At 42.3% G+C, this 13,367-nt stretch overlaps 1 protein-coding gene and 1 pseudogene across 1 annotated transcript; one reads left to right on the forward strand and one right to left on the reverse strand.

The window, feature by feature from the left end:
• Window positions 1-11,398: 11,398 nt before the first annotated feature.
• Window positions 11,399-12,688, forward strand: LOC109193887 (annotated as a pseudogene).
• Window positions 12,689-12,731: 43 nt separating this feature from the next.
• Window positions 12,732-13,354, reverse strand: LOC109146558 (stamen-specific protein FIL1-like). The gene is made up of 2 exons (XM_019294221.1): window positions 12,983-13,354; window positions 12,732-12,898 (listed from the first exon to the last, which is right to left on the reverse strand). Exons 1-2 carry the CDS (start codon window positions 13,263-13,265, stop codon window positions 12,891-12,893), a joined length of 291 nt encoding a protein of 96 aa, XP_019149766.1. The 5' UTR covers window positions 13,266-13,354; the 3' UTR covers window positions 12,732-12,890.
• Window positions 13,355-13,367: the final 13 nt, after the last annotated feature.

The following is a 13,367-nucleotide window of genomic DNA, read 5'->3' on the forward strand; positions in this document are numbered from 1 at the left end:
ATTTCTTGGTCGAGTGCACCGCCCGGGATACCCGACCCCCCGAGGTTGCGGATCCTGAGGCTGAGTGGTGGTCGTTGGCTACTGACGGGTCGAGTAGCAAGAAAGAGGCAGGAGGAGGAGTGGTGGTCACGAGCCCGGAGGGATTCAAAGTCTATTTTGCTCTCATGTATCAGTTCCATCCGACCAATAATGAAGCCGAGTACGAAGCCTTTGTTAATGGCTTACAGTGCGCTCGGGACTTGGGGGCTGAATACATTCGAGCTCAAACAGATTCTGCGCTCGTGGTTGGGCAGGTTCTCGGAGATTATGAAGTCAATGGAGAACGTTTGCAATTATACCGAGACCTAGCCATGGAGAAGCTTGCTCAGTTCCGGGGGTATACCGTCCGGCACATACCCCGATTGGATAATGTCGATGCGGACATCTTATCCAAATTGGCTCAAGACGCCCCGGAACACATGTCGAAAATAGCTCGGATTCTGGTGATCCCGAGACACAGCATCCATCGCCTACCGGTCAATCCAATCCAATCGGTAGAAGACAATTGGATCACGGATCTGAAGGAATTCCTCGAGCACGGTCGGCTCCCGGACGACCCTCAGCGTGCTCGGAAGGCCAAGCTTAGAGTCCCGAGGTTCCAAGTCTTGGACGGTTGTCTCTATAGGCGATCGTATGGAGGCCCTCTTATGCGTTGCTTGACCGCATTTGAGGCCGATCTGGTCATGAAGGAATTGCATTCGGGGATATGTTATTCACATCAAAGAGGCCGATCACTAGCCCGTCGTATCATGCTGATCGGGTACTATTGGCCATCCCTCCAGCTAGACTGTGAAAAGTTAGCTCGGGAATGTGAGACGTGCCAACTGTTTGCCCGGATGCCTGAACGACCGGCAACCTTCTACCAGCCGGTCACGACTGCAATTCCCTTCGCTAGGTGGGGGGTAGACATCTTGGGCCCCTTCCCTCAGCTATCCGGTCGGAGAAAGTTCGTGATTGTCGCCATTGATTACTTCTCTAAGTGGATAGAAGCCGAGCCTTTAGCCACGATCACTTCTCAGCAGTGTGCTCGCTTCCTTTGGCGCAATGTGATTTCCCGCTTTGGTGTGCCCGTGCATCTCATTAGCGACAACGGCCGCCAATTCGTAAGCCAGTATTTCCAAAACTTCTTGGCCACGATCGGGACGACTCACGTTCGGTCGTCGGTGGCTTACCCGCAGGGGAATGGTCAAGTGGAGAACGCTAACCGGACGATTTTGGAAGGTCTAAAAAAGAAGCTGCACTCGGCTGGTCGTAGTTGGGCCGATGAGTTGCCATATGTGTTGTGGACTTATCGGACGACCCCGAGGGAGGCTACTTTGGAGACCCCTTTCGTCCTGGTTTATGGAGCGGAAGCCCGACTCCCGATCGAAGCTTGGATCCCGACCGATCGAGAAAGAACCTACAATGCGGAGGAGAACGAACATGCGATGGTCGTGGATCTCGATGGGGTCGAGGAAAAGAGAGAGTTAGCCGCTCGGCGTATGGCCGAGTATCATAAGCGAGTCAAGAGTTCAAAGGACGTCCGGGTCAACCCTCGTTATTTTCAGGTGGGAGATTACGTTTTACGACGAAGGGAGGCCAGTCAACCTTTGGAGGGCGAAAAGCTAGCTCAAAATTGGGAAGGGCCGTACATCATCAGTGCTATTATACGGCCGGGTACATACCGACTGGAGACAACGACCGGTCGAGTAATCGAGGGGACTTGGAATTCCGAGCACCTCGTTATGTTTAGGCATTAGCCTATTTTTTGTAATCTTTGGACGAAGTGGGGGCTCGACCTGCGAGTTAGTCCCGGTCGTCAGTTGTAATTAAATTTATGGTTGTAAATATTTATTTAACCGCCTGCGTGCGGGAGGGTTTAATGTATATACGATCGGTGATTGCTCGACCGTTTGCATACGGCGGCCCCTTCGGTTATTTTCTTTACCTACATTGCATGCAGTTTAATTCATCGTAAAGATATATCGACCGAGCGACCCTACCGACCGGTCAAATGCGCTCCTCTTCGGCGGACATTCGGGTCACGCCACTGATCGGGGAAGCCAGGAGCTCTCAGCATAATTCCCCGATCCACTCAACTTCTTTCCACTATCGCACTCACTCGTGCCTCGAGAGCACAATAGTGTGGGGGCTGGGACAAGGAAGTATCTATAGGCCCGTGGCTCGGGAAAAACCCAACCGTGGGGGCTTACCCATTTTCAAAAATTTCGTCAAGGCCTGGAGATCGGGTAAACCTGATCGGGTTGGCCAGTATGATGTTGAAATTTCAGATGCACGACCGGGCCTTAAGCCCGTAAGGTCGGGTGTCAAACGAATTCGATTGCTGCATGACCGGGCCAAAAGGCTATGAGGTCGAGCAGTTAGGGTCGGCGCATGTATGGCTAAAAGTTAAAAACGCGAAAAGAAAGACGAACGGCACAAGTTTAACAAAAGACAAGTTTTATTGATTGAAAAGAGTGCCCGGTACAAATTCGGGACCGGGCTCCCGATTAAGATCATTACAAAATAACGAAGCCATAACTACTTCTTCGTCTCCTTCGCTTCATCCCTCTTAGAAGCACCCGCCTCGCTCGGGGTGGTTCCCGTTGACGCAGTCGGGTTGGCCGTAGTCTCCTTTGAGGCAAAGGGGGAAGGACCGGGATCAGCCAAATCGGGAGGGAGTGCAGACAGTACGAGTTGGAGGTCGTCTCCTTCGAGAGCTTGCCCCAATCGCTTCTGAGCTTTCTCAAGCATCTTCCTTTGGCCGGCCTTGAAGGCCCACCGACCAAAAGATAAAATTAGATCCTCCCCGATCTTAGTCCGTCGAGCGGCTGTGAGGAAGGCTGAGCCTATTTTGTCATCCTTAAAAGCTGACTGGGCCAGCTCGTCCGGATTCTCCATTCGGGTTTTCAATTCCTTGTTTTCCCCGATCGCCCGTTGGGCGACCTTCTCCGCCAGGACCCGGTCCTCCTCACTCTTCTTCAAGGCCTTCTGGACCTTCTCCAGCTCGGCCTGGATGTCCTTAACCTCCTGGAGACGTCGAGCAGCCATCTTCTTGTGACGGTCGGCCTCCTTGGCTAGCATTGCCCGACCTTGTAGAAGTTGAGCCGCTCGGGAGATCTGCAATGAAAAAAATGTTTATAGTCAACTCGATCAGAAGCACTTGCATAAAGTTTAGAAGAAGAAGATGCTTACCTCAGCCAGGTCGTGGCCAATCCGTTCAGCCACTTGAGTTGGGGTCATCTTCTCCAGATCTTCTTTAACTGGCCCGGCGTTGCTGATACGGGCCAGTATGGACGACTCGTCCTTGTTTCGCCCGGTCGACGGGCTCGGGCTGTGCTGTTCTCGGCGGCGTTTGATACCACCCACCTCAGTTACGCCCCGTTCCGGCGCTTTTTCTTTGCCCCGGGCAACTTCCACCCGGGTAATCAGTACGTCGCTCGGCTCGACCACAAAGCCCTCGGCCGTCGTGATGGTCGAGGTCCCCAGGGGTCGGGCCACCGGAACTTCCTTTTGCCCGGTTGGTTTCGCCTTCGGTTTCTTCTTACCGCCAAGGGAAATCTTGGCGGGTGGAGGAAGGGAAGTGTCGTCATCTCCGAATTCAGCCATTTCTGCAAAATAGAAAATAAACAGTTAGGTCGGGAAGATAAAGAGCAGTCGGGATATTAAGGGTCGGGGAAAGTAGTTAGCCTCGAACCTTTACCCTTCCTTTTGCCCCGAGCGGGCATCCTTGCAATTGTTACACCCGCCGGCTTGGGTTTGTATTTTTCGGCCAGGTCGTAAACCGGGTCGGGAAGCTGGGCCGCTTCGTAGCACTCGGGCGATTTGAAGATGCGATACTCGTAAATCTCGCTCGAGATCTTGGTCACGGCATCTATGAGAGCCTGGGTCTCGACTGGAATGACTTGCCTTCGAAAATGTTGGCTCCAGACCCTCTCGACCAGGAGGATCCACGGATCATATTTTACCGAAAAGATCTGGTTTTTCCACCCCCGGTTGTTCCCGGGCAGCCCCTTAATCGAGCACTTATCTGCTCGGGACTGCGTCATCAGGAATCCACCCCCGTATGCGGCTGCCAGCACCTTCACTTGGTAGACGAAGTTGAAGAGCTCCATGGTGCAGGCTAAGTTGTGCCGATTACAATTTGGGGGAAGCACGCAATCATTCGATGCGCGTTCGGGCAGATCTGACCGGGTACGACCTGGTAGTAGCCCAGGAATGCGGTGAGGAGGCTGGAGAAGGGGAACAAGATCGGGGCCATTAACGAATCGTAATGCATCCCGAGCCACTTCCCCCGGTGCCGCTCGATGATATTCCCGAGCTGCCTGCTGGTGTCGAATTCGACCCGACCGGCGAGAGTTGACGCGATTCTGCTGGCTTCCCCTTTCGTCAGCAAGCTCATCTGGCCTTCGACGCTCTCGCTGTTGAGGAACTCAAACCCGTCCCCACTTGGCGCCGCCGGCCCGGCCGGGTCTTCCTCGACCGCTTCCGCTTCGTTTGCCCGGTGTCCCACCTCGGGCTCAACCTGAGGGTAATCCCCTATTACCCTCGTAGGCGTTTCCCTAACGCCTTCATCCGGGGAATTTCGTCCGCTCGTGGACGTCTCATCGCTCCCCGACCCGCTGGAGCTCGACCCCGATGTCCCCGACGAGCTCGATGACCCTTCTGGCTCGGGGGCTCGGTCGGGTATGTGCTGTGGTCGTTGCTCGACCTCTGGAGAGTAAGACATGATGTCCACCTCCTCACTGCTCTGCTCGATCGTGTTGTCGTAGTCTGCGATTGAAGCGTTCTGGCTATCCGAATCTGACATGTTTTTCTACCTAAAGGTCGGTCGGGGGTTAGTACAGGGTTCGGGAAGTTAGATCGGAGTTAGTTCTACCCTACTCCTACACAAAGCTAAAAACAAAGCAAGAGTTAAAGGAGTAGAGACGTTACCGATCGAAGAAACTTGGCTGAAGTTTGTAGATGAGCTGCTCGGTTGGTCTGCTGAATAGCTCGCTCGGGACTCTCTTAGGGTGCCGATTGGATCAGAAGATTGAGGAAAGTTCAAATGAAGGCCTCAAGGGCCTATTTATAGGAGAGCATTTGGGCGGGAAACCAATCCACTTGCGCGATGTGACCCGCACTAACTCCGAGGCGACCGTTGCAGTCGTAGATGCCGGCAGTCGCCGACACGTGGCAAGAAGAGGAATGACAGCTGGCCGGTCGGTTGGGTAGCCGACGGTTGGGCTTCTTCATCCCGTCCCGTTTTTTCCCGGACGGTCAAAAAGGCCTGGGCTGGGGGGCTTTTGGTAGGGAATATCCCGACTGACATAGCTTTACCCCGACCGAGCTGCCTTTGTCTTTTCCTCTTTGTCTTTGCAGGTAACAGGTCGGGCTTCATGTGAAGAACTCGGTCGGGGTCCGACCGGGAGTTGCCCGAGCGATAGTGTCGACCACCGAGCGGTAGCCCTTTGGCGAGAGAGCTGACAAAGGACACGTGGCGGCTCTTTACGACGACAGATAGGGCACCCGGGAGGATGACACGTGGTGGCTACGTGGAGAGCATGTCGAACGACCGGATTTGTGTCTCCGATGCAGCGGCTATAAATACCCACAGTAGCTACAGTGTAGAGGACTTTTGGACGATCGATAGGTTGTTACTAGAGAATCCCGACCGCAGCCAGTCGGCACTCAGAGCAACCAAGTAGATTGTACTTAGGGCCTTTACCGTGATCAATAAAGATATTTACTTGCTTTAATTGGTCTCGGGCTTATTTCAGTTATTGCTTACGTAGAATTAGCAGTATCAATATTGTTTTCTACTTTAAAATTCCTACAATCATATTCGTATTATAATTCTACATTAATAGCCCTATTCGTAATACAATATAGGACAATACAAATAAATCTGACACTATAAATACTAGAAATCTTATAATCTGCCCACATAATTTGACACCTCTATATAATACTTTCGAATCTGCAAAGGAATTTTCGTTCTATTCTTCAAATAGTAAATTCTAATGGGATCTGTTTTTGTCTCTGATCTGCTTCCAGCCTATCCCCCAAGACAAGAAAAAGTTGTATAAGACTTCGGCTGATGCGCTGTTATTTGTCAAGGGAATATCCACGTTCCACAGTCAACCAACAAAAGTAATTCAACCAAAGGTTAGTGCCATTGACGAAGTAATTTAAATTTCTTGTTGCTATGTGTATGCTTTAAGTTGTATTTTATTACGTAATTGACAGTTGCCAAATTATTGTTTTAAGTTTTATTTTATTCTTACTGCTATGTATATGCTTACTTGCTTAATCCGGATGATGCGATGTTATTTTTCAAGGGAATATCCATGTTCCACAGTCAACTAACAAAGGCAATTCAGCCAAAAGTTAGTGCCATTGACGAAGTAATTTAAATTTCTTGCTGCTATGTATATGCTTTAAGTTGTATTTTATTAAGTAATTGACAGTTGTCAAATTATTGTTTTAAGTTTTATTTTATTCTTACTGCTATGTATATGCTTACTTGCTTAGTCACATAAACATTATATGATCTACTCTTCTTTATTAGTTGCATATCAACAACTAACGGGTAAAATGGTTGGATAGGTATGTCCTTGTGGCATTTTATGTGTTTTACAAATTTCATGATTTCATCCTTTCAAATTAAGAACACAAGTATATCTTATACTATATAATTTGTTAACAGCGCAGCAGGACCTTACTCTTAGTGGACTAGCATCTTATTATAAAAACTCTAACAATAAGGCAAAAAAAAAAAAAAAAAAATTAATAACATAGATAAATCCCAAGTTGCACAGGGTTAAGGCAGAACTATGACTTTTATCCAAGTATAACCTCTAACTATTAGGCACAAATACACAATAAATAAAACATGCAAAAAACAAGGTTAATCTATACATTTAAAAAAAAAAAGATTAATATATATACCTGCATTATTAGTATCTTATGAACCATGAAGTAGTAATCGAATGATAAATTACTCCAGTAATTCTGTAGAAACAGAATTTCAAATTACAATTTAATAATTCATTGTGAAAATTTTTTGGGCTTTTCCAATTTCAAGAGAAGATTAAAAATCACATATAATTGTCTTATAAAATAAAACACTGTGTTTTAACAAAATATACTACCATCTCAAATAATAGTACTACGAAGAAGCTCACAAGGTTAGGAGTTATAACAATAGTGTGCTTCCTATTAGACCAATTGGAAAAGGTAATGAATATTATGAGTAATAATTTACTCAAAATTAAATATGATCCACAAATATAACACTGATATTTAAAATCTCTAAAGTTTCAGCGCTTGATGCGTACATCTACACATTGACTACGGATGCGTACATCTAAACGTTGACTATTAACTGAACAATTATTTGATCGAATTCAAATAATATCAGAAAATGCAATCGATCCAACTCAATTCTTCAATTAAATTATATAATATTCGATTTAATAATTTATATAATTATATATCAATCCAAATATTCTACAAAATTTTTTAGCAAATTCATTCCGTACACGGTACATCACACGGACAAAAATATTAGTGTAATTAAAACGATCCAATTATTATAATTTTACCATTTCAATTTCATCGTGATTTAATCACCTATATATGACTATTTTATTTTTATAATTTGTCAAAATTACCCATTTCTAGATCATCGTTCGATCTAACTGCCCAATTATGGAGCTCTGACTCCTGTGCTGGCGCCGTCAATTGTCAACATTGTTGACTTTTGAGTCACTGCCAATTCATAAATTAACATATGATTCCCAAATCAAGACAAATCCATCAAATTAAAACATAAATTACAACCATTTCTTGCTTTATCAAAATTTAATCAACCTCTTAATTGTGTTGTAGTGTGATGATTATTTTTTCCATTTATGATGCTTTAACTTTTAAATTCACATAATCTCAATTAAATTGACATTAATTCATTCATGAATTACCGACTTAATTAGTATATTGAAATAAACAAGAATTACTTCATTAAATGTGATTTTTTTTATCAAAATTTAATCAACCTCTTAATTGTGTTGTAGTGTGATGATTATTATTTTTCCATTTATTGATGCTTTAACTTTTTAATTCACATAATTTCAATTAAGTTGGCATTAATTCATTCATGAATTACCGATCGACTTAATTAGTGTATTGAAATAAACAAGAATTACTTCATTAAATGTGAAAATATTTTATAGGTGTCCAACTTAAATAAAAGTCAAATAGAAAATAAGGTTGTAGTTTCAGAACACCTAAAAGTAATGAAAAAATTAAAGTCAAAATACAAAAAAGCTGAATTCGAATTATTTTACATGCAGATCTGCAGTGAAAAACATGACTCAAAGCTTTTGACCATACATTAAAAGTCGGCCAACTATCCCTAGCATTTGATTTTGGGTTTCAAATCTAATACACACACACATATATATTAAAATAAAAGAATATAATCTTGTATTTCTTTTTAACAAATAAAAATATGATTTCTTATCGATTTCAAACAAACAAGTTGGGATTACAAAATCCTACTCTTATTAGGGAAAGAAACTTGAATAATCTCCTAATTCATATATTTTCCAATATGACTAACAAAATCATTGAAATGTGTAGTTTTACTTTTAAAATATAGTAATTCCAAATTTAGATGACGATGAATATTTACAATCACTATTTAATGGTGTGTATAAAAAAATTCGAGTAATGTTTAATCTTTACTTTTAATCTTTCATGCATTTGTGGACCACATGCATATATGCTACTGATATAGAAAAACAAATGGCAGGTTATTATTTTCCTTTGTAATCAAAAGTAATACTCCGTATTCTATAAGAAAACATACAATCTTTTTAAATACCTACGGTGTACGTTGTGACAATTTCCTCTCACATATGAGCACAGAGAGTATTTTAGAGACATAATATTAAATTTAGTGTGTACATACAAAATCCGAACAATGCTTAATCTTTACTTTTTATCTTCCATACAGATGTGAACCACGCGATGCATGCTACTGATATAGAAAAACAAATCACATGTTATTTTACTTTGTAATCAAAAGTAATATTCTATAAGAGAACATAAAATTTCTTTTTAAATACCTGAGATGTTGTAACAATTTTCTCTCTTAGATGAACACGGATAATATTAAATTTAGTGTGTATAGACAAAATTCGAGTAATGTTAATCTTTACTTTTTATCTTCTTTATATATGTAGACCATACTGTGCATGCTACTGATATAGAAAAACAAATTACAAGTTGTTATTTTCCTTTGTAATCAAAAGTCTACTATACTAATAAGAGTCAAAGAAAGTTAGACATATATTGGTAGAAAAAATTGTCAATTTTTTTTAATCAAATGAATGACTCAAATTGATCAAATTTTAATTTTTAACATAAAATTTCTTTTTAAATACCTAAGATGTTGTAACAATTTTCTCTCAAATGAATACGGAGAGTGTTTTAGAGACATAATATTAAATTTAGTGTGTACAAACAAAATTCGAGTAATATTTAATCATTACTTTTTATCTTCCCTACATATGTGGACCACAAGGTGCAGTTGGACTAGGCTATACTCAATGGGCTTCCACCAGCCACTAGAGTTGAGCCCACTAACCTGTCATACAATCGTTATATCGTAGACTGCAGTGCACATGCACCACGGTAAAAAATAGCGCCGTTTCTTTAAGTAAAGAAACGGTCCGCCGTTATCGTTAACGGAGCCCACATGTTTGGTGTATTAAACACCAACTGACACTACAGTACATCTAAACCGACAATGCCTCACGTATTATTTTTATATTATCAAATGAAATTGCAGTTATATCAAAATAATACTGAAAAGTTGTGGTGAAATGGAACTGCAGTGTATGAAACTGCAGTATATATAAAATGAAACTGAATAACATTTCACATATTTGAGTGTATTTTGTACAATGAAGCTGTAATTATATCAAAATGATCATGTAGTTGTGTTTTAATAAAACTATAGTGTATATAAAATAAAATAAAATAACATTTTCACATATTTGAGTCTATAGAGATCAAATGAAACTGTAGTTATATCGAAATGAAACTGTAGTTGTGTTAAAATGAAACTACAGTGTATACAAAATAAAACTGAATAACAAAGTTACTTTTTGCGGAAGGGTGCGGAACGATGGAAAACAAATGCCGTTTCTTTTCATTTAACAAAACGACGCTGTTTTAATGCGAATAATTTGCCCCTGTCATACGTGTGCCGATATTTATAAATTTAATTTACAAATCAATGGCCTTTAAGCTTTTCTGACACCATTTATAAGCAATATTTATATTTACAGCATTTCAATTTATTATGCTTAATTGTCAAGCCGGACATCATTAAGTATCATCTGGTCGCTGTTTTAACTTTTATATTACTTTGTTTAATTTCCATTTCGATTAATTTTATTCCTTTCTACCAAATAATGTAATTTTAATTCATATTTTATTATCACCAAATTATAATTCATTCCCCCTTTAATTCTTTTCTCCCTATCAAACGTCCTTATAGCCCATAAAATTTATATTTAGAATATGCTAGACTTAACTAAGACTAGTATTTAGAGTAATGGAATCCAATAATGTGCATTGGCATATTAGAAAAAGAAAATTGGGAGGGGTTGATGGATACCTCCGAATAGGGTACCCAGTTGGGAGCATTCCTCAGCTCTCAGAGTATCGGTTTGACTACGCTACCCGGAAGGTTTGGATTTGTTAGGCTCGGCTGGCTGGCCAGGTAGGCGGTCGGGCTAGTACGTCCGACCGGGTACCACACTCAGAGGTGATTAGAGGGGATTCTCTCCAAATTATGCCTGGGATTTTCTTTTTCAACATTAGAAAAGAAGTGTGGCGGTTTATGAAGCTTCCTAAGATTCAATTTGGTAAACCCTTTTTATGTCATTTCCAAAACATGCAAATCTTGTATAAATATTCCGGACTACATTGGAAGGGGTTCTAATCCAATTCTCTCGCAATTATTCTTAGTTTACTCTATATTTTTCACTATTAAATTTGTTTTATGCCTGGCGTTCAGTTACCCCGTGATCATAAAACTAACGAGAGTAATTCGAAGGAAGAAAATATCATATATTAGTGTTTCAAATATGAGGTGAGGGAAAAATGGGTTTAAGTTACAGGTGGAGTCGTCATTCCGCTTCTTCATGTGAGAAGAACTAGAAAGAACGTAGTCTTGGCAATTTCAGGTCCATTAGGAGTCTTTGTTTCTACAAACTCCTCTGCATCTCTATCTCCATTAAATTTTAATAAATCAAATCTCATCTGAAACAACATACAGCACAGCACAACTAATTAGACTCTAGAGAGAAGCAGTTCTTCTGTTATGGCGGCGGCGATTGGACATCCAAACACCGGAAACCGGTCGTGGCTTGTACCTCTCATCGTTGTTGCAAATGTTGTCATGTTTGTTGTTACCATGTACTTCAACAATTGTCCCAGCCATGAGTCGGGTTGCGTCCCCAGGTTTCTTGGACGCTTCTCTTTAATTTCCAGCCCGTCTCTTTGGTCCTTCTTCTTCCACGCAAGTACTACTGTATCTATGTTTTCTTCATTACATTACCCATGCATGTATATATGCTTCAACTTTCTGGGTTAGTTTTCTTCATTATATTTCTTGATATGATACAGATTAGATAAGTTGGGGGCTATTGAGTGGTACAAAACCGTGCATCAAGGCCAAGGATGGAGGCTTGTAACAAGTATGTGGTTACATGCCGGCATTATTCACCTCGTTGCCAACATGCTGAGTCTTCTTCTTATTGGCATTCGTCTTGAAAAGCAACCCGCGGAATTGGTAACTTCTGGATCGCCAGCCTATCTCCGATCCGTCAATTTCCGGCCATATTGTTTAGTTGCTTTTGCTTTTGCTTTGGCTTTGGCAGTCTGTACTGCAGATATCTACTTATTGTCGGGATTTGGTGGGAGTATACTCTCGTCTTTGTTCATTCGGGGGACTATCTCTGTCGGTTCCTCCGGGGCTGTGTTTGGCCTTCTGGGTGCTCTCTTGTCTGAGCTTATCACAAACTGGTCCTTGTGTCCCAATAAGGTAAATTTCCACACATACATTTTCTGCCTTGAAACAATCCTAGTCAAGTTAGTCAAACGTATCTGTTCTATGGAGACAAAATTGAAGATGCTATTTATGTGTGTTGGTGTGAATAGGTTGTTGTATTAGTCTCATTCCTGGTGATGCTTGGCGCCAATCTGGGAATAGGAATCCTGCCTAGGATCAATAATTTTGGTAATATTGGTGGGTTCTTGACGGGGTTCCTCCTGGGTTTTGTTCTGCTGCCGCGTCCTAGGTTTGGTTGGACAGGACGACTGCGTTTTGTATCAAAATACAAACCTCACCAATATGCGTTGCGCTTTGTTTCTCTCACCCTACTGATTGCAGGGTGAGTTACGTTAGTTTACAGCTTCTTTCGTTTATTTAATTTCCTCCATAACACTGTTTTGCAGTTTATTTTGCCTTAACAGTTTGGTTAAATAAATGATTGAATCCAGGTTTGCATTAGGACTGGTTTTGCTGTTCATAGGTGTGAATGGTCATGATCATTGCCATTGGTGTCACTACTTGAACTGTATCCCATCCTCCAAATGGACCTGTCACTGAGAAAACTAATAGACAGATTGTTGTCACTTAGAGTCGAATTTGTAACTTTAATTGTAGTTACTGCTTTTGAGATACAAACATGCATGCATGTTTTGTTATTGAATTGAAGAAATTAACATTATTACACTCGAAATCTGATTATAAAGAAACTGAAATTAAACTTCCTCCGGTCCGATCCGATCACGTACGCTCCGGTGGGGCGTTAGTTTGCTGCATGCAACGAGGAAATAAACGTAAAGGGAATTAAAGACTGAAATGGAAGAAGAAGTTTAGTTAGTTAGTTAGTTGACTGACCGGAGCAAGAGATGGAGGGGATGTTGCACTGTGCGGGAATGCGAGCGGCGACGCGGAGGGTGTTGCAGATGCAGTCGTGATCCATGCTTTGTACGACGCTGCAACAGTCGGCGCTGGGGGCGGTGGTCACGGCGCCCGGCATCACAAACGGAGCGCACACGTTCAGATTCCCTAGCGAGGCGGTGCACGTGTCAGTCTGGGAGTTCGCCGCCTGCAGGAACTGTGCCGCCATCATCACGGCCAACGCCACCCAAACAACCATTCTCTTTGACTTTCCCGCCATTGCTAGCTTGGCTCCGGCAGATCGGGCTATTAATTATTTAACTTGATTTCGTTTCTAGCTAGAGTGATATACCAACGGTGATTCAATATAATGGACAAGTTT

Source organism: Ipomoea nil, unplaced genomic scaffold (assembly GCF_001879475.1).
Source record: "Ipomoea nil cultivar Tokyo-kokei standard unplaced genomic scaffold, Asagao_1.1 scaffold1932, whole genome shotgun sequence".
Classification (NCBI taxonomy): Eukaryota; Viridiplantae; Streptophyta; class Magnoliopsida; order Solanales; family Convolvulaceae; genus Ipomoea; species Ipomoea nil.

Bases quoted from the DNA above. Each gene is read 5' to 3' on its own strand.
- LOC109146558 (XM_019294221.1), bottom strand. From the start codon at position 13,265: ATGGCGGGAAAGTCAAAGAGAATGGTTGTTTGGGTGGCGTTGGCCGTG.